Consider the following 19,965-nt stretch of genomic DNA (forward strand, 5'->3'; position numbering starts at 1 on the left):
TCATCGTGCATTCACAGTCTCTTCTGTTAATTTGATTATTGGCGACATTATTAAACAGAAATGGATATCCCAACAGTGACAGTTCAGTTTTGATTTTCGCGTTTCTGCCGCTCAGACCCGCCGCGCGCTCCGTATTTTGTTTTCCAGCGAGGCGTTTCTAGGCAACGCTTCAACAATCGCTTAGCAACCAGCAACCGACACCGGCGCCGGGAGTGGGGGAGAGTGTAAGGGGGAGAGAGAGAGCGAGAGAGAGAGAGGGAAAGGGAGTGAGAGAGGAAGAGTGAGGGAGGGACTGGGAGAGGGAGAGAAGGAGAGGGAGTGTGAGAGAGTGGGAGAGGGAGGGAGAGAGAGAGAAGGACTGGGAGAGGGAGTGAGAGAGAGAGAGTGAGAGAGGGATTGGGAGAGGGAGTGAGAGAGGGAGAAGAAACAAGACCTGGGATCGGGAGCTGGGAGAGGGTCACAGATCTGGGACTGGGAGAGGTAACAAGACCAGGGACCGGGAGAGGGTTCAAGACCAGGGACTGGGAGAGGCACACGGATCTGGGACTGGGAGAGGGTCACAGATCTGGGACTGGGAGAGGTAACAAGACCAGGGACTGGGAGAGGGACACGGATCTGGGACTGTGAGAAGGAACAAGAACAGGGACTGGGAGAGGAACACGAATCTGGGATTGGGAGAGGGAGGATCGAGACTGGTAATAGGGATGGAGATCTAGGTCCAAAGGCCAGAGTTTTTGACTGGGATAGGGAGCAGAGACTAATTACATTCAGGACAGGGAGAGCTAAAAATCCACATTAGCAAAGGGTGGAATATTGCATATTGTTTTTAATAGGTAGTTGTCAGTATGTCAATGCCGTTTTCCAACACTACACTACGGATTCCCCGTGGCTTTGGGAATTTGTTGGAGGGGCTGTCTAGAGAGGTGCTGAGGCAGCAGCCGGAAGATATCATAGGGTTCGCTGCCTTGTATTTTGATGATCTGCTGAAGAAGAGGGCAGGTAACTTCAATCATTTTCATACATTGACGCCTGTGCTCGCTGACCTATATTGGCTCCCAATCTCCCAACGTCTCCAATTTAAAATTCTCATCCTTGTGTTCAAATCCCTTTATGTCCTCGCTCCTCAACTCTGTAATCTCCTCAAGCCCTACAACCCTCCGAGATCTTTGCTTAGCCAATTCTGGCTGCTTGTGCATCCCGCACTCCCTTTGCCATGCCATTGGCAGCCATGCCTTCAGCCTTTTATGCCCTAAGCTCTGGAATTCACTCCCCCTCCAACTTTCTCTCATCATTTAAGACCCTCCTTAAAACCTAATATGTCTCTACTTATCTGTAGAATAACTCCACGAGGCCTGCTGAGACCTTAGTCTCTTTAATGTAACTGCAGAGTGCCCGCACTGCGTGGTGACCAGTCTTTTATACAGCTCCTGCCTGGGCCTCCCACAGTTGCACCCTCTAATGGTACCAGCATAGTATATAAACAGAGTATACATAGATGACAAAACCTACCTCGATGACCAAGCTTTTTACAACAGTGACGACACTACAAAAGAACTTCATTGGCTGTAAAGCGCTTTGAGATGTCATGAGGTCGTGAAAGGTGCTATATAAATGCAAGTCTTTCTTTAATCACCCCTCCTAATATCTCCTTCTTTGGCTCAATGCCAATTGTTGGCTGAATACGACTCTGTGCACTGCCTTAGGACGTTTCCAACATTAAGTATGTAGGATTAGTCAGAGTTCTGGCTCCTGATTGTCATCCAGCGACTCGTGTGGGATAGTATGTGAATGTCGACATCTGGTGAGGATAGATGGTAAAACAGCTATGCTGACTTACTCAGAGCTGGGGTCTTTAATAAACCATGGCTGGAGAGTGCAGCCGGTGTCCACGAAACTTTACACGACGTTGACCATCTTCATGAAAGACAGGTCTAAATTGCAAACAGGAGGGATGCTAAGGATTGGGAGAGGGTGCAGAGATTTACTAGAGTGCGCGAGTGCAGCCTTCGGCCGTCTGAGGAAAAGTGTTTGAAGACCAGGCCCTCAAAATTGCCACCAAGCTCATGGTCTACAGGGCTGTAGTAATACCCGCCCTCCTGTATGGCTCAGAGACATGGACCATGTACAGTAGACGCCTCAAGTCGCTGGAGAAATACCACCAACGATGTCTCCGCAAGATCCTACAAATCTCCTGGGAGGACAGACGCACCAACATTAGCGTCCTCGATCAGGCCAGCATTGAAGCACTGACCACACTTGATCAGCTCCGCTGGGCAGGCCACATTGTTCACATGTTGACACAGGACTCCCGAAGCAAGCGCTCTATTCGGAACTCCTTCACGGCAAACGAGCCAAAGGTGGGCAGAGGAAACATTACAAGGACACCCTCAAAGCCTCCCTGATAAAGTGCAATATCCCCACTGACACCTGAGAGTCCCTGGCCAAAGACTGCCCTGAGTGGAGGAAGTGCATCCGGGTGGGTACTGAGCACCTCGAGTCTTGTCGCCGAGAGCATGCAGAAATCAAGCGCAGGGAGCGGAAAGAGCGTGCGGCAAATCTATCCCACCCTCCCTTACCCTCAACAACTATCTGTCCCACCTGTGACGGACTGTGGTTCTCGTATTGGACTGTTCAGCCACCAAAGAACCCACTTCAGGAATGGAAGCAAGTCTTCCTCGATTCCGAGGGACTGCTTATGATGATGATGATCAGGGATGAGGAACTTCAGTTATGTGGCGAGACTAGAGAAGTTGGGATTGTTCTCAGATCAGAGAAGGTTAAAGGGAGATGTAATAGAGGTGTTCAAAATTATGAAGGGTTTTGGTAGAGCAGATAGAGAGAAACTGATTCCATTGGCAGGAGGGTTGATAAACAGAGAATACAGATTTAAGATAATTGACAAAAAAAACAGGGGGTCGATGAGGACAGTTTTTGTTGTTTTGATGTGGAATGCATTGTTTGAAAGGGCGTTGAAGCAGATTCACTAGTGACTTTCAAAAGGGAATTGGATATAAATACCTGAAAAGGAAACATTTGTAGGGCGATGGGGAAAGAGCAGGCTTGTGGGCCTAATTGGATAGCTTTTTCAAAGAGCCGGCACAGTTACAATGGGCTGAATGGCCTCCTTCAGTGCTGCATGATTCTATGAAAATCAACAGGTATAATTTTACTCGGCCACAGTTTACTATAAGCTATGGAATGTTTATAAGAATGGCTAGTGGAGCTTACTCATACCCATATCAATGTATGAACTGCATTGAGAGAGACTAATTGTAGTAGGCAGTGTATAGAAGCAGTGATGTTATCTTTAAAATGACTGAGGTTTCATGTATGCATTCCTGTTTCCCTGTTTAACGAGTATCTTAAATTCCATATTAATGTATTGGGACAAGAAATAAATTGTATCTCACACCTCTCCATCATGTATCTTTCTGTGTGCTGGTAGTTAAATTGACCAAGTAACTCATATTGCAACAGACCCTCAAGTGTGCGATGCCCATCCTATTGAACAGGAATATTGACCATGTTGCCCTAATAGCTAGTAGACAAAGGGCAATGGGCTTACTTCTAAAACATGCGATATCTTTTGCCTGTTTTTCAACCTGATGCTCACAGCTCAACAGTCCTGGTGTCAGCCATCTAATTGATGGCATTACAACACTTGGAATCAATACACTATGAAGTTGAGAGAAATAAAAGCACCTTTTCATATTTGTGATTTACAGCAACTTGCATTTATATAGCACCTTTAACGTAGTAAAACATCCCAAGGCGCTTCACAGGAGTATTATTAGACAAAAAATTTGAAACCGAGGCACATGAGAAATTAGGGCAGATGACCAAAATCTTGGTCAAAAAGGTAGGTTTTGAGGAGGAAAAGGAGGTAGAGAGGCGAAGAGGTTTAGGGAGGGAATTCCAGAGCTTCGGGTCTCGGCAACAGACGGCACAGCCACCAATAGTTGAGCGATTTTAATCCGGAATGCTCAAGAGGGCAGAATTAGAGGAGCGCAGACATCCCGGGGGAGGGGGGGGGGGGGTGGCGGTGGGGGCGGGGGTTGTGGGGATGGAGGAGATTACAGAGGTAGGGAGGGGCCAGAGCATGAAGTGAGAATTTTGAAATCGAGGTGTTGCTTAACCGGGAGCCAAAATCAAAATCAAAAATCAGAGGCAGCTGCAGCTTGATGTGACTTTATCATTGTAAAACTTTATTGGCGAATGTGTTTCTTCATGTCAGAGTTATAAAGTAAAACAAGCTACATCTGGTACAAAACGTGTGGCTTAAAATTGAACTTGGAAGAGTGAAATAATTTAAAGTAGCTTATAGTTTTTTCAGCGGTTCAGTGTTCAGCCACAATATATAACTTGCATAATGTGCAGTACAGTGAGGGTAGTTGTGAATGTTTTAACAGCTGCAATGAAATCTCACTGTACACACTTGTGAGAATTAAATAAAATCTTAATCTTACAACAAGCATTTACAATTATACAGCTTGTTCTGAATGCTGTAATATGAAAAAACATATCCTAAGCTCATAAAAAGATAAAAAGCTACTTTGAATTACCAAAAATGCTAACTTAGTTCTTAAAGAGTTAAATTTGCTTCACTATTTTCAAATAAATGCATTGCACTGTAACTATTTCCATATTTTTCATTGCAACGCATTTCTTTTTTCTTCTCCCTCCTCCATTCACTTCAGTCTCTGGTATAGACCCTGCAGACTGGGCAGCATCATTAGAGGATAGATTCTACAACAACCATATATTCCAGGTAGGTGCTTGTATTCAGTGACTGATCATAGTCAATGACCATTGGCAGATGGTGTTAACCTTTAGATTCCCGAATATGTGAAACTCAATTTGAGGGTGCAGTAGAAATCCCTAAGTGGTGTGCTTATTAATTTCTAAATGCTTTTGACTCATCACTTACACTGGTGTGTACACCTCTTTTACATCTTCAACACTGGTAGTTGTTGGGTTTCGACCAATTGGAGAAACATTGTTTTGAAACCCAGCATTAATTAATGTCTTCAAAATTATGAAGGAATTTGATAGGGTAGACGTAGAGAAAATGTTTCTGCTTGTGGGAGAATTCAAAACTAGGAGTCATAAATACAAGATAGTCGATAATAGATCCAACAAGGAATTCAGGAGAAACTTCTTAACCCATAGATAGTTAGAATGTGGAACTCGCCACCACAGGGAGTGGTTGAGGCGAATAGCATAGATGCATTTAACGGGAAGCTAGATCTGTACATGAGGGAGAAAGGAATAGAAGGATCTACAGATAGGGTTGGATGATGTAGAGTGGGAGGAGGCTCGTGTGGAGCATAAACACCGGCATAGACCAGTTGGGCTGAACAGCCTGTTTCCGTGCTGTAAATTCTGTGTACCTTCATCGAGTGAGATTCATTGGGCCAGATTACTAGGTGGAGCATTGTACGGTAACAGAACAATCCAGCTTGGAGTTGGTGGGAGCAGGACCATCTTATTTTCTGGTGACAGGAGGAAGCCTTTTGGTAGGGCTGGCTGCAAGAGCCCAAGGAACTTGGGGTGGATCGGGTGGGGAGGTGAAACATAAATTTTAAAATGTGTCTATTTTATGTGCACTTGTTAGACTCCGTGCATGATATAGGTACATCAGATCTTTTGCGTATACATTGTACTATCCTCTGCACACAACAGGAGTGATGTAGTGCCTTGGTATTGATTTGATGTTCTGATACTGGAGACACACCAATGTGACCTTTCCCACTCCAGCGCAGAAAAAAACAAGAGCGTCCCTCCCGCCTTCTCTTCTAAGATTACTAGTTGGTCTGTTTCCAGTGTTATGTAGAAAATCCTGACATTGAAAAAGAAAGTTAAATTATTTAAATTTTCTGATTAAAGACCGCTGTGACAAATATTAAGCCTTTTTGTCCATGGTGGATTCTTTTTTTTGGATTCTTTCTTGCTAGTCAAGGAGCTCACAGGGTTTGAACTTGGTTACTGGTGGTTGATTTGGCAAGTTGTAGGGAGTATTTATTATGGTCTGATATTGGAGTGATTAAGTGCATGAACATTTTTGTGTCCCCCTGCGCATGCGCGCCGTGCACTCCACCCCCCTTTTGCACATGCGCGTCTGATATGCTAAATCCATTAATATGGGTATAGGGTTTGTTCCTGTCAAACAAATGGGAGTTTCACATGTTAATGTCTATTGAGTTCAGAGCCAAAGGCACTGTATTCCCTATGAAACAGAGTCTGCCTTTATCTGCCCAATATCGAGGTAAATGCAATGAGACCCAATGTTTCGCCATATAAGAATTGAGTAATTCTGTTTCAAGGTTCAGATTTATTCTGAGGGTTAAAGCAGGAGAAAGATCTCAGTTGTTTTGACATCTCAGGAGAATGGTACAGTTTGCAATTGCTAAAATTTGCTGTTTGTACTCATTAACTTGATTTTAATGTTCAAAAAATCTGTCTGATGTGATCGAATGTATATTCTTCCTCCTTTGAAGTTGAGATCATGTGAAATCGTCCAATACACTGGAGTACAAGGGTTCTCTTACCTCTAATACTGTACTTGCTACATTTATTGGACAGGTTGCATTCTGATTTGAACAGGATGTGAAGTTCACTTATGGGAGCAATTGATATTAAATCCAAGGAGAATATTTAGCGTAGAAAGACAAAAATGTAACCGCATTCCACACTTACTGTACTCCCATCTTCATATTTCTTCAAATCTTCACAAAGAGTGGGTTTGTAGAGTTTATACAGGGTTTTTAGAGCCAAATTCAGATTGAAATTTGAAAGTACTTGACTTCTGCTCTTACACTGCAGGCATGTGGACAGAGCTTCTCACATCAAAATCCTCTAAAGGAAGGCTTGAGGGTTCGAGTACGTGGTTGTTTCTGTGCTAGTTCCTCCTGGCCAAACAAGCTTATTCTGTAAACACCCTACACCTTCACAATCTCCCCTGACACCCCGCTTCAATGAATCACCACCCCCCACCATCACCCGCGATCATCGAAACTCCTGTGATAATTGACACCCCTGCGATCACCAAGCCCCCTCGCGGTTGGCATGCAGGTACAACAGGCAGTTAAGAAAGCAAATGGCATGTTGGTCTTCATAGCGAGGGGATTTGAGTACAGAGGCAGGGAGGTGTTACTACAGTTGTACAAGTTGAGGAAGGACATTCTTGCTATTGAGGGAGTGCAGTGATGGTTCACCAGACTGATTCCCGGGATGGCGGGACTGACATATCAAGAAAGACTGGATCAAATGGGCTTGTATTCACTGGAGTTTAGAAGAATGAGAGGGGATCTCAGAGAAACGTTTAAAATTCTGACGGGTTTAGACAGGTTAGATGCAAGAAGAATGTTCCCAATGTTGGGGAAGTCCAGAACCAGGGGTCACAGTCTAAGGATAAGGGGTAAGCCATTTAGGACCGAGATGAGGAGAAACTTTTTCACCTAGAGAGTGGTGAACCTGTGGAATTCTCTGCCACAGAAAGTTGTTGAGGCCAATTCACTAAATATATTCAAAAAGGAGTTAGATGTAGTCCTTACAAGGGGTATGGCGAGAAAGCAGGAATAGGGTACTGAAGTTGCATGTTCAGCCATGAACTCATTGAATGGCGGTGCAGGCTCGAAGGGCCGAATGGCCTACTCCTGCACCTATTTTCTATGTTTCTATGTCACCGACTTCCCCCCCCCGTGATCACTAACCCTCCCACGATTCCCCCTGCAATCACCGACCCCCCATGATCACTGACTAACCCCCCCCCCCCCACGATAACCGAACCCCCCTCGCGATCACCGCCCCACAGCGATCATCGACTCTCCCTTCGATCTCTCCCTGATCCCCCCCATATCTCCCGGCCATCTCACCCTGATCCCCCCTCCCCCATCTCTCCCTCCGATCTCTCCCCAACCCCCCCATTTCTCTCAGCCATCTCACTCCGACCCCCCCCCCTCATCTCTTCCCTCTAATCTCTCCTCGACCCCCCATATCTCCCGGCCATCTCACTCCAATCCCCCCATCTCTTCCCTCCGATCTCTCCTCGACCCCCGATATTTCCCGGCCGTCTCACTCCGACCCCCCCCCATCTCTCCCTCCGATCTCTACCTGACCCCACCCCCCCATATCTCCCGACCATCTCACCCCGTACCCCTATCTCTTCCCTCCGATCTCTACCCGACCGCCCCCTATCTCCTGGCCACTTCACCCCGTACCACTATCTCTTCCCTCTGATCTCTCTCCCACGATCATCCATCGATCGTCCAAACCACATTGCACTCACCACCTCACTCGCGATCTCTAACCTGAGCAGCGCAAAACTTACCTGCTCCTGGGCTGTGGCCTCTTCTGCAGCGTTCACCGCTCGATGGGAGCCAAGCTTGTCAGTCAGGCTGAGGTCTATGGCGCTATTGTAATTTAGGAAGCCTATGATAACCAGACGTAGCCCACACAACCTGTATATGATCACTGCAGCTTTTCCTTGCACTGACAAACTGCATTTGGCCCCAAGAGGGCTCCACTGTTAATACTGCAACTGGTTTGCTCAAATAAATAGATTGGAATGGAACATTTTAACCTGGAAATTAATGGATGCATGCTGAATGTGTTCATATGACATTGCTCTGCCTGTTATTTTAGTTGAGATGCTAACCCACATTGGAAGAAATGTGTCTATGCCTGTGTTAAAATAGCAGATAAGGAATGACATACAAAGCAGTAAGCCAGCTATTGTAGGCTTTTGAGTTTAAAAAGCATATGACTATAAAAAATATTTTGCATTTGAGTACATTCTTAAAATCTTATTATTTTCATCCTCTCCTTAGTTGGTGAACTTTTATTCTAGTTATCTTTTTTTTCCCTATTTTATGTGCCTGTACTTTATGTCACATAATCCCAATTTGGTCATTTTTATAAGAATCTAAAACGATATTTGATTTATTTTTTTCCTGTTTTTCTGCCATTTTACCTCTCTCCCTCCTTCTGTCTCAATCTTTGCTTTCATAAGATGCCAAAATATAATAATAAAAATTCCCAATTTTGTGTGTGCGTTGCCACTGATTTGCAGCGCATGGCTGTTCCTGCCCGAATTGTCTGGTTTGAACCAGTGCCTGTGGACGGTCGAGCAAACTGAACAGAAAGTTTCAAATGCTGCTGACCTCTGAAGCCTTGCCATCATCTACAAGGCACAAGTCAGGAGTGTGATGGAGTACACTCCACTTGTCTGGAAGAGTGCAGCTTGAATAACATACAAGAAGCTCGACACCATGCAGGACAAAGCAGCCCAGTTGATCAGCACCCCATTCACCACCTTCAACATTCACTCCCTTGACCACTGGCATGTCGTGGCTGCAGTGTGTACCAGCTACAAGATGCACTGCAGCAACTCGTCAAAGCTTCTTTGACAGCACCTCCCATTCCCACGGCCTCTACTACCGAGAAGGACAAGGGCAGCAGGTGCATGGGAACACCGTTACCAAAAGCTCCCCGCCTGGTTACACACCATCCTGACTTGGAAATATATTGTTGTTCCTTCATCGTCGCTGGGTCAAAATCCTGGAACTCTCCCCAACAGCATTGCGAGGGTACCTTCACCACAAGGACTGCAGCGGTTCAAGAAGGCATCTCACCACTACCTTCTCAAGGGCCAGTAGAGCCGGGTATTAAATGCTGGCCTTGCCAGTGATGTCCACATCCCAGGAACAAATAGAAAAAGAGGAGCAGCCTGATGGCACCACCTGAGCAAATCAGCACCTCATAGCACCCTATGTCACTCTCACCAATATACACCCTTGAGGAAATAGCTCGTAATCCTGAGGAGGTAGTGTAGAGTGAGTCACAGTCCCCAGGTAACGACAAGCAAGTGGCAGGACCACAGGAGAAATAGCAACCTGCTTTCTGAAGAGCCAATTGAGTACCATCAATAACTACTTTGAGATGTCCAATAGTGTGGTGAAATTGGCCAGCAATTAATCTGCCCCTGTTGTTATATTCTGTTAGCTGTGGTTCAGTGGGTAGCACACTTGCCTGTGATTCAGAAGATTGTCAGTTCAGGTCCCACTCCAGAGACTTGAACACAAAAATCCAGGCTGACATTCCATTGCTGTGCTGTCAGAGGTGCCGTATTTCAGATGAGACGTTAAACCGGGACCCTGTCTGCTCTCTCAGATCCCATGGCATTATTTCAAAGAAGAGCATGGGAGGTATTCCTGGTGTCCTGGCCAATATTTATCGCTCAATCAACATTACTAAAAACAGTTTATCTGGTCATTATCACATTTCTGTTGTGGCAGCTTTCTGCGTGCTAATTGGCTGCTGTGTTTCCTACATTACAACACTTCAAAAGTACTTAATTGGCTGCAAAGCGCTTTGGGACATTCTGAGGTTGCGAAAGGCTTTGAGAGGAGAAAGAGATGAAGATGTGCAACTGTGCATCAGTCAATTGACATTGGACAGCAAATTGGCCAGTATTATAGACAATCCCTATGCTATTCTGGAAACATAGAAACATAGAAAATAGGTGCAGGAGTAGGCCATTCGGCCCTTCGAACCTGCACCGCCATTCAATGAGTTCATGGCTGAACATACAACTTCAGTACCCCATTCCTGCTTTCTCACCATACCCCTTGATCCCCCTAGTAGTAAGGACTACATCTAACTCCTTTTTGAATATATTTAGTGAATTGGCCTCAACAACTTTCTGTGGTAGAGAATTCCACAGGTTCACCACTCTCTGGGTGAAGAAGTTTCTCCTCAATCTCAGTCCTAAATGGCTTACCCCTTATCCTTAGACTGTGACCCCTGGTTCTGGACTTCCCCAACATTGGGAACATTCTTCCTGCATCTAACCTGTCTAAACCCGTCATAATTTTAAACGTTTCTATGAGATCCCCTCTCATTCTTCTGAACTCCAGTGAATGCAAGCCCAGTTGATCCAGTCTTTCTTGATATGTCAGTTCCGCCATCCCGGGAATCAGTCTGGTGAACCTTCGCTGCACTCCCTCAATAGCAAGAATGTCCTTCCTCAAGTTAGGAGACCAAAACTGTACACAATACTCCAGGTGTAGCCTCACCAAGGCCCTGTACAACTGTAGTAACACCTCCCTGCCCCTGTACTCAAATCCCCTCGCTATGAAGGCCAACATGCCATTTGCTTTCTTAACCGTCTGCTGCACCTGTATGCCAACCTTCAATGACTGATGTACCATGACACCCAGGTCTCGTTGCACCTCCCCTTTTCCTAATCTGTCACCATTCAGATAATAGTCTGTCTCTGTTTTTAACCACCTAAGTGGATAATCTCACATTTATCCACATTATACTTCATCTGCCGTGCATTTGCCCACTCACCTAACCTATCCAAGTCACTCTGCAGCCTCATAGCATCCTCCTTGCAGCTCACACAGCCACCCAACTTAGTGTCATCCGCAAATTTGGAGATACTACATTTAATCCCCTCGTCTAAATCATTAATGTACAATGTAAACAGCTGGGGCCCCAGCACAGAACCTTGCGATACCCCACTAGTCACTGCCTGCCATTCTGAAAAGTACCCATTTACTCCTACTCTTTGCTTCCTGTCTGACAACCAGTTCTACATCCACGTCAGCACACTACCCTCAATCCCATGTGCTTTAACTTTGCACATTAATCTCTTGTGTGGGACCTTGTCGAAAGCCTTCTGAAAGTCTAAATACACCACAGCAACTGGTTCTCCCTTGTCAATTCTATTGGAAACGTCCTCAAAAAATTCCAGAAGATTTGTCAAGCATGATTTCCCTTTCACAAATCCATGCTGACTTGGACCTATCATGTCACCTCTTTCCAAATACGCTGCTATGACATCCTTAATAATTGATTCTATCATTTTACCCACTACCGATGTCAGGCTGACCGGTTTATAATTCCCTGTTTGCTCTCTCCTTTTTTAAAAAGTGGGGTTACATTGGCTACCCTCCACTCTATAGGAACTGATCCAGAGTCAATGGAATGTTGGAAAATAACTGTCAATGCATCTGCTATTTCCAAGGCCACCACCTTAAGTACTCTGGGATGCAGACCATCAGGCCCTGGGGATTTATCTGTCTTCAATCCCATCAATTTTCCCAACACAATTTCCCGACTAATAAGGATTTCCCTCAGTTTCTCCTTCTTACTAGACCCTCTGACCCCTTTTATATCCGGAAGGTTGTTTGTGTCCTCCTTAGTGAATACCGAACCAAAGTATTTGTTCAATTGGTCTGCCATTTCTTTGTTCCCTGTTATGACTGCCCCTGATTCTGACTGCAGGGGACCTACGTTTGTCTTTACTAACCTTTTTCTCTTTACATATCTATAGAAGCTTTTGCAGTCCATCTTAATGTTCCCTGCAAGCTTCCTCTCGTACTCTATTTTCCCTTCCTAATCAAACCTCTGCTGAGTTCTAAATTTCTCCCAGTCCCCGGGTTTGCTGCTATTTCTGATCAATTTGTGTGCGACTTCCTTGGCTTTAATATTATCCCTGATTTCCCTTGATAGCCACGGTTGAGCCACCTTCCCTTTTTTATTTTTACGCCAGACAGGGATGTACAATTGTTGTAGTTCATCCATGCGGTCTCTAAATGTCTGCCATTACCCATCCACTGTCAACCCCTTAAATATAATTCGCCAATCTATCCTAGCCAATTCACGCCTCATACCTTCAGAGTTACCCTTCTTTAAGTTCTGGACCATGGTCTCTGAATTAACTGTTTCATTCACCATCCTAATGTAGAATTCCACCATATTATGGTCACTCTTCCCCAAGGGGCCTCGCACAACGAGATTGCTAATTAATCCTCTCATTACACAACATCCAGTCTAAGATGGCCTCCCCCCTAGTTGGTTCCTCGACATATTGGTCTAGAAAACCATCTTTTATGCACTCCAGAAAATCCTCCTCCACCGTATTGCTTCCAGTTTGGTTAGCCCAATCTATATGCATATTAAAGTCACCCATGATAACTGCTGCACCTTTATTGCATGCACCTCTAATTTCCTGTTTGATGCCCTCCCCAACATCACTACTACTGTTTGGAGGTCGGTACACAACTCCCACTAACGTTTTTTGCCCTTTGGTGTTCTGCAGCTCTACGCATATAGATTCCACATCATCCAAGCTAATGTTCTTCCTAACTATTGCATTAATCTCCTTTTTAACCAGCAATGCTACCCCACCTCCTTTTCTTTTTATTCTATCCTTCCTGAATGTTGAATACCCATGGATGTTGAGTTCCCAGCCCTGATCATCCTGGAGCTACGTCTCTGTAATCCCAATCACATTATATCTGCTACATCAATTTGCACAGTTAATTCATCCACCTTAGTACAGATACTCCTTGCATTAAGACACAAAGCCTTCAGGCTTGTTTTTTTAACACCCTTTGTCCTTTTAGAATTATGATGTACTGTGCCCTTTTTGTTTCTTGCCTTTGTTTACTCGGCCTTCCACTATTGCTTTTTACCTTTCTACCATCTGTTTCTGACTCCATATTACTTCGCCCTGTTTCGCTGCATAGGTTCCCATCCCCCTGCCATATTAGTTTAAACACTCCCGAACTGCATTAGCAAATGTTACCCCCAGGACATCAGTTCCAGTCCTGCCCAAGTGCAGACCGTCCTTTTTGTATAGGTCTCACTTCCCCCAGAACTGGTTCCAATGTTCCTGGAATTTGAATCCCTCCCTCTTGCACCACTGCTCAAGCCACGTATTTATTCTAACTATCCTGCTTCCTCTACTCTGATTAGCACATGGAAGGAGGTGGATGTGGGCTAAAATTTCCCCAAAGCCCGCCAGTGCCCGATTGCCGGCCAAAAACCACTAAGGGTGGGAAGATTATCGCCGGCGAAAAATTGCCCTCCCAAAAAATCCGCCCAGCGAAAAATATGCACCTTGCACCCCCAATCTTGGCGAAAAAGTGCAATTTCGGCTAGATTGGGCAGTGCCTAAAGAAAATGGACAATAAATTAAAACATGTATAAAAATTTACCCCAGGCTGCAGGTTGGGCATAACACGAGAAAAAGAATAAAAATAATTTTTCAAAAAACCTAACTAAAAAAATCAAAAAACATTCCCAACACACTTTTAAATTAAATCACCCCAACAGATTTTGAAAATAAATAGTAAAAAACTAATCACTTACTTTGCAGATCCTTGTGGGTGGTTTAAAATTTTTTTTTTAATACTTACCTACGGGTCCCCGCTCAGCCAAAGATCGTGCTCGGGCGATCTGTGGATGGTGCACGCTGGCAGTCCGCTCCCCAGCGGTACTTCGAAACCGCCGGCATGCCTCAGCTGGGGAATTTTTCGCCGACCCGGTTCTCGCCCAAAACGGCCAATAGCGCCGAGAAACTGGGCGGTGAACCAGTGAAAATTCTAGCCCAATATACCTTTAAGTAATCCCGTCCAAATAGCTGAAAGCCTTAATGACCTTCATAGGATAGGATATACGGCACAGAAACAGACAATTCGGCCTAACCTGTTCATGCTGATCTGATTATGCTCCAATCGAGCCTCCTCCTGTCTTTCCTCATCTAAATCTATCAGCATAACCTTCTAGTCCCTTCTCCCTCATATGCTTGTCTAGCCTCTCCTTAAATGCATCTATACTATTCGTTTCCACCACTCCCTGTGGTAACGAGTTCCACATTCTCACCACTCTTTGGGTAAAGAAGTTTCTTCTGAATTCCCTATTGGATTTCTTGGTGACAATCTTATATTGATAACCTATAGTTATGCTCTTCTCCACAAGTGGAAACATTCGCTCTGTATCCACTCTATCAAAACCTTTCATAATTTTAAAGATCACTATTAGGTCACCCCTCAGCCTTAGAAACATAGAAACATAGAAAATAGGTGCAGGAGTACCTATTCGGCCCTTCAGTTATCATTCAATAAGATCATGGCTGATCATTCACCTCAGTACCCCTTTCCTGCTTTCTCTTCATACCCCTTGATCCCTTTAACCGTAAGGGCCATATCTATCTCCCTCTTGAATATATCTTAACGAACTGGCATCAACAACTCTCTGTGGTAGAGAATTCCAGAGGTTCACAATTCTCTGAGTGAAGAAGTTTATCCTCATCTCGGTCCTAAATGGCTTACCCCTTATCCTTAGACTGTGAACCCTGGTTCTGGACTTCCCCAACATCGGGAACATTCTTCCTGCATCTAACCTGTCCAGTCCCGTCAGAATTTTAAACGTTTCTATGAGATCCCCTCTCATTCTTCTAAACTCTAGTGAATACAGGCCCAGTCGACCCAATCTCTCCTCATATGTCAGTCCTGCAATCCCGGGAATCAGTTTGGTGAACCTTCACTGCACTCCCTCAATAGCAAGAACATCCTTCCTCAGATTAGGAGACCAAAACTGAATACAATATTCTAGGTGAGGCCTCACTAAGGCCCTGTACAACTGCAGTAAGACCTCCCTGCTCCAATACTCAAATCCCCTAACTATGAAGGCCAACATGCCATTTGCCTTCTTCACCGCCTGCTGTACCTGCATGCCAACTTTCGATGACTGATGTACCATGACACCCAGGTCTCATTGTACCTCCCCTTTTCCTAATCTGCCGCCATTCAGATAATATTCTGCCTTCATGTTTTTGCCACCAAATTGGATAACCTCACATTTATCCACATTATACTGCATCTGCCATGCATTTGCCCACTTACCTACACTGTCCAAGTCACTCTGCAGCCTCTTAGCATCCTCCTCACAGCTCACACCGCCACCCAGCTTAATGTCATCTTCAAACTTGGAGATATTACACTCAATTCCTTTATCTAAATCATTGATGTATATTGTAAATAGCTGGGGTCCCAGCACTGAGCCCTCTGGCACCCCACTAGTCACTGCCTGCCATTCTGAAAAGGACCCGTTTATCCCGACTCTTTGCTTCCTGTCTGCCAACCAGCTCTCTATCCACGTCAGTATTTTGCACAACAATCTCTTCTGTGGGACCTTGTCAAAAGCTTTTTGAAAGTCCAAATACACCACATCCACTGGTTCTCCCTTGTCCACTCCATTAGTTACATCCTCCAAAAATTCTAGGAGATTTGTCAAGCATGATTTCCCTTTCATACTGACTTGGACCGATCCTGTTACTGCTTTCCAAATGCGCTGCTATTTCATCTTTAATAATTGATTCCAACATTTTCCCCACTACCGATGTCAGGCTAACCGGTCTATAATTCCCCGTTTTCGCTCCCTACTTTTTAAAAATGTGGTGTTACATTAGCTACCTTCCAATCCATAGGAACTGATCCAGAGTCGATAGACTGTTGGAAAATGATCACCAATGCACACACTATTTAGGGCCACTTCCTTAAGTACTCTGGGATGCAGACTATCAGGCCCTGGGGATTTATCGGCCTTCAATCCCATCAATTTCCCGAACACAATTTCCTGACTAATAAGGATTTCCTTCAGCTCCTCCTTCCCACTAGATCCTCGGTCCCCTAGTATTTCCGGAAGGTTATTCGTGTCTTCCTTCATGAAGACAAAACCAAGGCTGCCTTTTTTCAAGAGAAAAGTGTCCCAGCCTGTTCATCCTTTCCTTGTATGTAGACCCTCACATTTCTGGTATCATCCTTCTAAATCTTCTCTGCACCCTCTCCACTGTCTCTATATACTTTTTGTAATATGGCGACCAGAACTGCATGCAGTGCTCTAAGTGTGGTCTAACCAAGGTTTGATGCATGTTTAGCATAACTTCCCTACTTTTCAGTTCTATCCCTCTAGCAATAAACCCTAGTGCTTGGTTTGCCTTTTTTATGGCCTTGTTAACCTGTGTTGCAACTTTTAGTGATTGGTGTATTTGTACTCCGAGAACCCTTTATCCCCCTACCCCACCTCGACTTGTATCCTCCAAGTAATAAGTGACCGCCGTATTCTTCCTAACAAAATGTAATACCTCACATTTATCTGTGTTGAACTTTATTTGTCAATTATTTGCCCATTCTGCAAGTTTATTCATGTCCTCCTGTAATTTGTTGCAGTCCTCCTCAGTATTGACTATCCTCCCCAATTTGGTATCATCTGCAAATTTAGAAATTATGTTTTTGATAAATTTAAATCGTTAATGTAAGTTGTGAACAGCAGTGGTCCCAGCACTGATCGTTGTGGAACATCACTGCCTACCTTCTGCCACTGTGAATAGCTATCCTTTACTCCCACTCTCTACTTTCTGTCTTGAAGCCAGCTTGCGATTCATTCTGCTACTTGTCCACTGACGCTGCATTTTCTGACATTCATTAGTCTAGCATCATCATCATAATCATAGGCAGTCCCTCGGGGTCGAGGATGACTTGCTTCCATGCTAAAAATGAGTACTCGAATGACTGATGAACTCATTTTAAACGGGGGAAGATGCCTGTGCGAGAATTCTTTTAATGTGAGGGGCCATTGCACACCAACCACAACATGCTATTATGGGGTACCTTATCAAAGGCCTTTTGAAAATCTAGATAATTACATCTACTGCATTACCATTGCCTACACTTTCTGTTACCTCTTCAAAAAATTCAATAAGGTTGGTTTTGAAATTCGTGCTGATTATTCAATATTATACTTTTTGTTTCTAGATGTTCTTCTATTCTCTCCTTTCCTACCATCGATGTTAAGCTGACTGGTCTATAATTCCCTGGACGTGTTCTATCCCCCTTCTTAAATATAGGTATTATGTTAGCTATCCGCCAGACCTTTAGCTCTACACCTTTTTCTAATGAATTATTAAACATGTGTAGTAATGCCTCTGCTAACTCTTCCCTAGATTCTTTAAAAATGCGTGGATGCAACCCATCCGGACCAGTTTTATCCTCTTTGAGTTTGATTTGTTTATTTAATATATCCCCTTTTTTATTTTAAATGTATTTATCTCATTACTCATCTCATCATCCAATGTCATGTCCACCTATTCTATCTCCTTGGTAAATACCGAATCGGAATAATTATTTAATATTTCTGCCCTCTCCCTAATGTTACCTGTGGTATTGTCCTGTCTATCCCTTAATGGCCCTATTCCCATCCCAACCTTCCTCTTTTTTGTTGATGTGCCTTTGCAATATTTTATTATTGTGTTTTATGTTGCTTGATAATTTAATTTCATGGTTCCTCTTTGCCTTCCTAATATTTTTTTTGACCTCTCATAATCCCTTTGTATTCTCTCATATCATGCATTCCTCTATGTGCTTAATGTATGCCTCTTTCCTTCCTCTCAATTTTCCCCTTATGTCCTTAGTCATTTACGGAGTCTCTTTAGTGTTTAGTTTGTTCTTTCCTTTTATCGGAATATTTTTTTCCTGCACTCTGTTGAACACCATTTTAAATGTTTTTCATTGTTGTTCTATATCGTTGATTGCCAATATTGTTACCCATTTTATCTTCCAAAGTTCTATTCTTAGCCACTCAAAATTAGCTTTTCTCCAATCTATTAACCTGGTTTTCGTCATACTTAGGTCCTTCTCTATTATCATCCTAAAGCGTATTATATTATGGCCATTATTGCCTCGAACCAATAAATATCTGACAATAACAAAACATTTCAGTTGAAGTTAGTGTCTTTGCCACAATGTTGACAAACTCTTCAGAAAACTTTTACTTTTCTTATCTGCTCTGGTTCATTCCCCATTACTAGATCCAATAGCGAATCCTCCCTTGTTGGACTTTTTACATATTGGGTTAGAAAGGAGTCCTGTACACAATATAGGAACTCCATACCCTTATCCCCTTTACCTAACTCTTCTGTCCAATTAATATCGGGGTAGTTGAAATCCCCATGTTTATTCTATGTTTTTTACTCATTTCCCTAATTTGTCTGCATATTTCTTCCTCCACCTCCCTTCCACTATTAGGTGGTCTGTAGACTAGTCCTATTAGTGTGATTGATCCTTTATTTTCTTTTATCTATATCCATATGGATTCTATTTTTGTCTTGCTGATAGCTGCATCCTTTTTTCTACAGCCATTATGTTATCCTTAATAATTACAGCTACTCCACCTTCCCTTTTTTCCTCTCTATCTTTTCTAAATATTTTATACCCTGCAATGTTTAATTCCCAGTCCTGCTCAATGCCCACATTACATGAGTGTGCTTTGCATTTAGCAGAATGGGATGCAAAAACAGGAAGTTCAAAGAGCTGCCTCATTATGTCTTTATTTGTATTTATAGTGTCTTCCTTGGCAAGAATTTCTACTGTATAAAGTCTGAGGTCCCTTACTGCTCAATAACATTAGCCCAATGGTGCAGAATGTTGAGAGTAGTACAAACCTCACACTGTATTTTCTACATCATGAAATGTAATGTTCAAATGCAGTTCAAACAGAATATTGTGAGTCTGTTGGCATTCCAAAGCTCCGTTTGCATTATAACTTCAAATTCATTTTTGTTTTGACTGCAATCATTTCTAATTACAGTCCACTCTCCACAAATTATATGAATTTCCTTACTGTGATTTCAGTTTTGGTTACAAGGTTTAGACTCTGAATATCCCTTTTGAAATGAGCTGTGAAGCTGCTTGATTTAAACCAGGCTCTTGAAACTGTCAGATTTGAATCCTCACTCGTTTTTCTCATCTCCGCTCCCCCAACTCAGAACACATGGCACTGTGTTGTTCTAACAGAGCACCTCCACTGAAACAGAAGTGTCACAACCTAGTAAGAGGAACGGGGATTGAAATCCAAGGACTGTTTAGACTTCAGTCTGCGAACAGGACCTCACCATGTGGGGAATCATTGGCACAAACTGCATCCTAATACTCCGTGTGCCAACATATGGTGTGTCGGGTAGTGTCACCAGCCTGCTCTAAGCACACCTGATACAGCACTAAAGAACATCAGACATGCAAATATAAGCTATCATTTGATGACAATGATCTTGGCTTGCATGTTGATTTAACTCATTATTTTTAATATGTTGCATTATTCTCCTTCATTCTCAGC

At 43.7% G+C, this 19,965-nt stretch overlaps 1 protein-coding gene across 1 annotated transcript in view; it reads left to right on the top strand.

Moving 5' to 3' along the window:
• Window positions 1–310: 310 nt before the first annotated feature.
• LOC139275889 (retinitis pigmentosa 1-like 1 protein) overlaps window positions 311–19,965 on the top strand; it is a 41,931-nt gene continuing 22,276 nt past the window's right edge. The window contains exons 1-2 of the mRNA XM_070893109.1: window positions 311–999; window positions 4,698–4,768. Of these exons, the coding sequence (XP_070749210.1) occupies window positions 846–999; window positions 4,698–4,768 (225 nt within the window). The 5' untranslated portion in view covers window positions 311–845. The remainder of the gene's footprint in view (window positions 1,000–4,697; window positions 4,769–19,965) is intronic.

The sequence above is a fragment of the Pristiophorus japonicus genome, chromosome 11 (genome assembly GCF_044704955.1).
Source record: "Pristiophorus japonicus isolate sPriJap1 chromosome 11, sPriJap1.hap1, whole genome shotgun sequence".
NCBI classification, from domain to species: Eukaryota; Metazoa; Chordata; class Chondrichthyes; family Pristiophoridae; genus Pristiophorus; species Pristiophorus japonicus.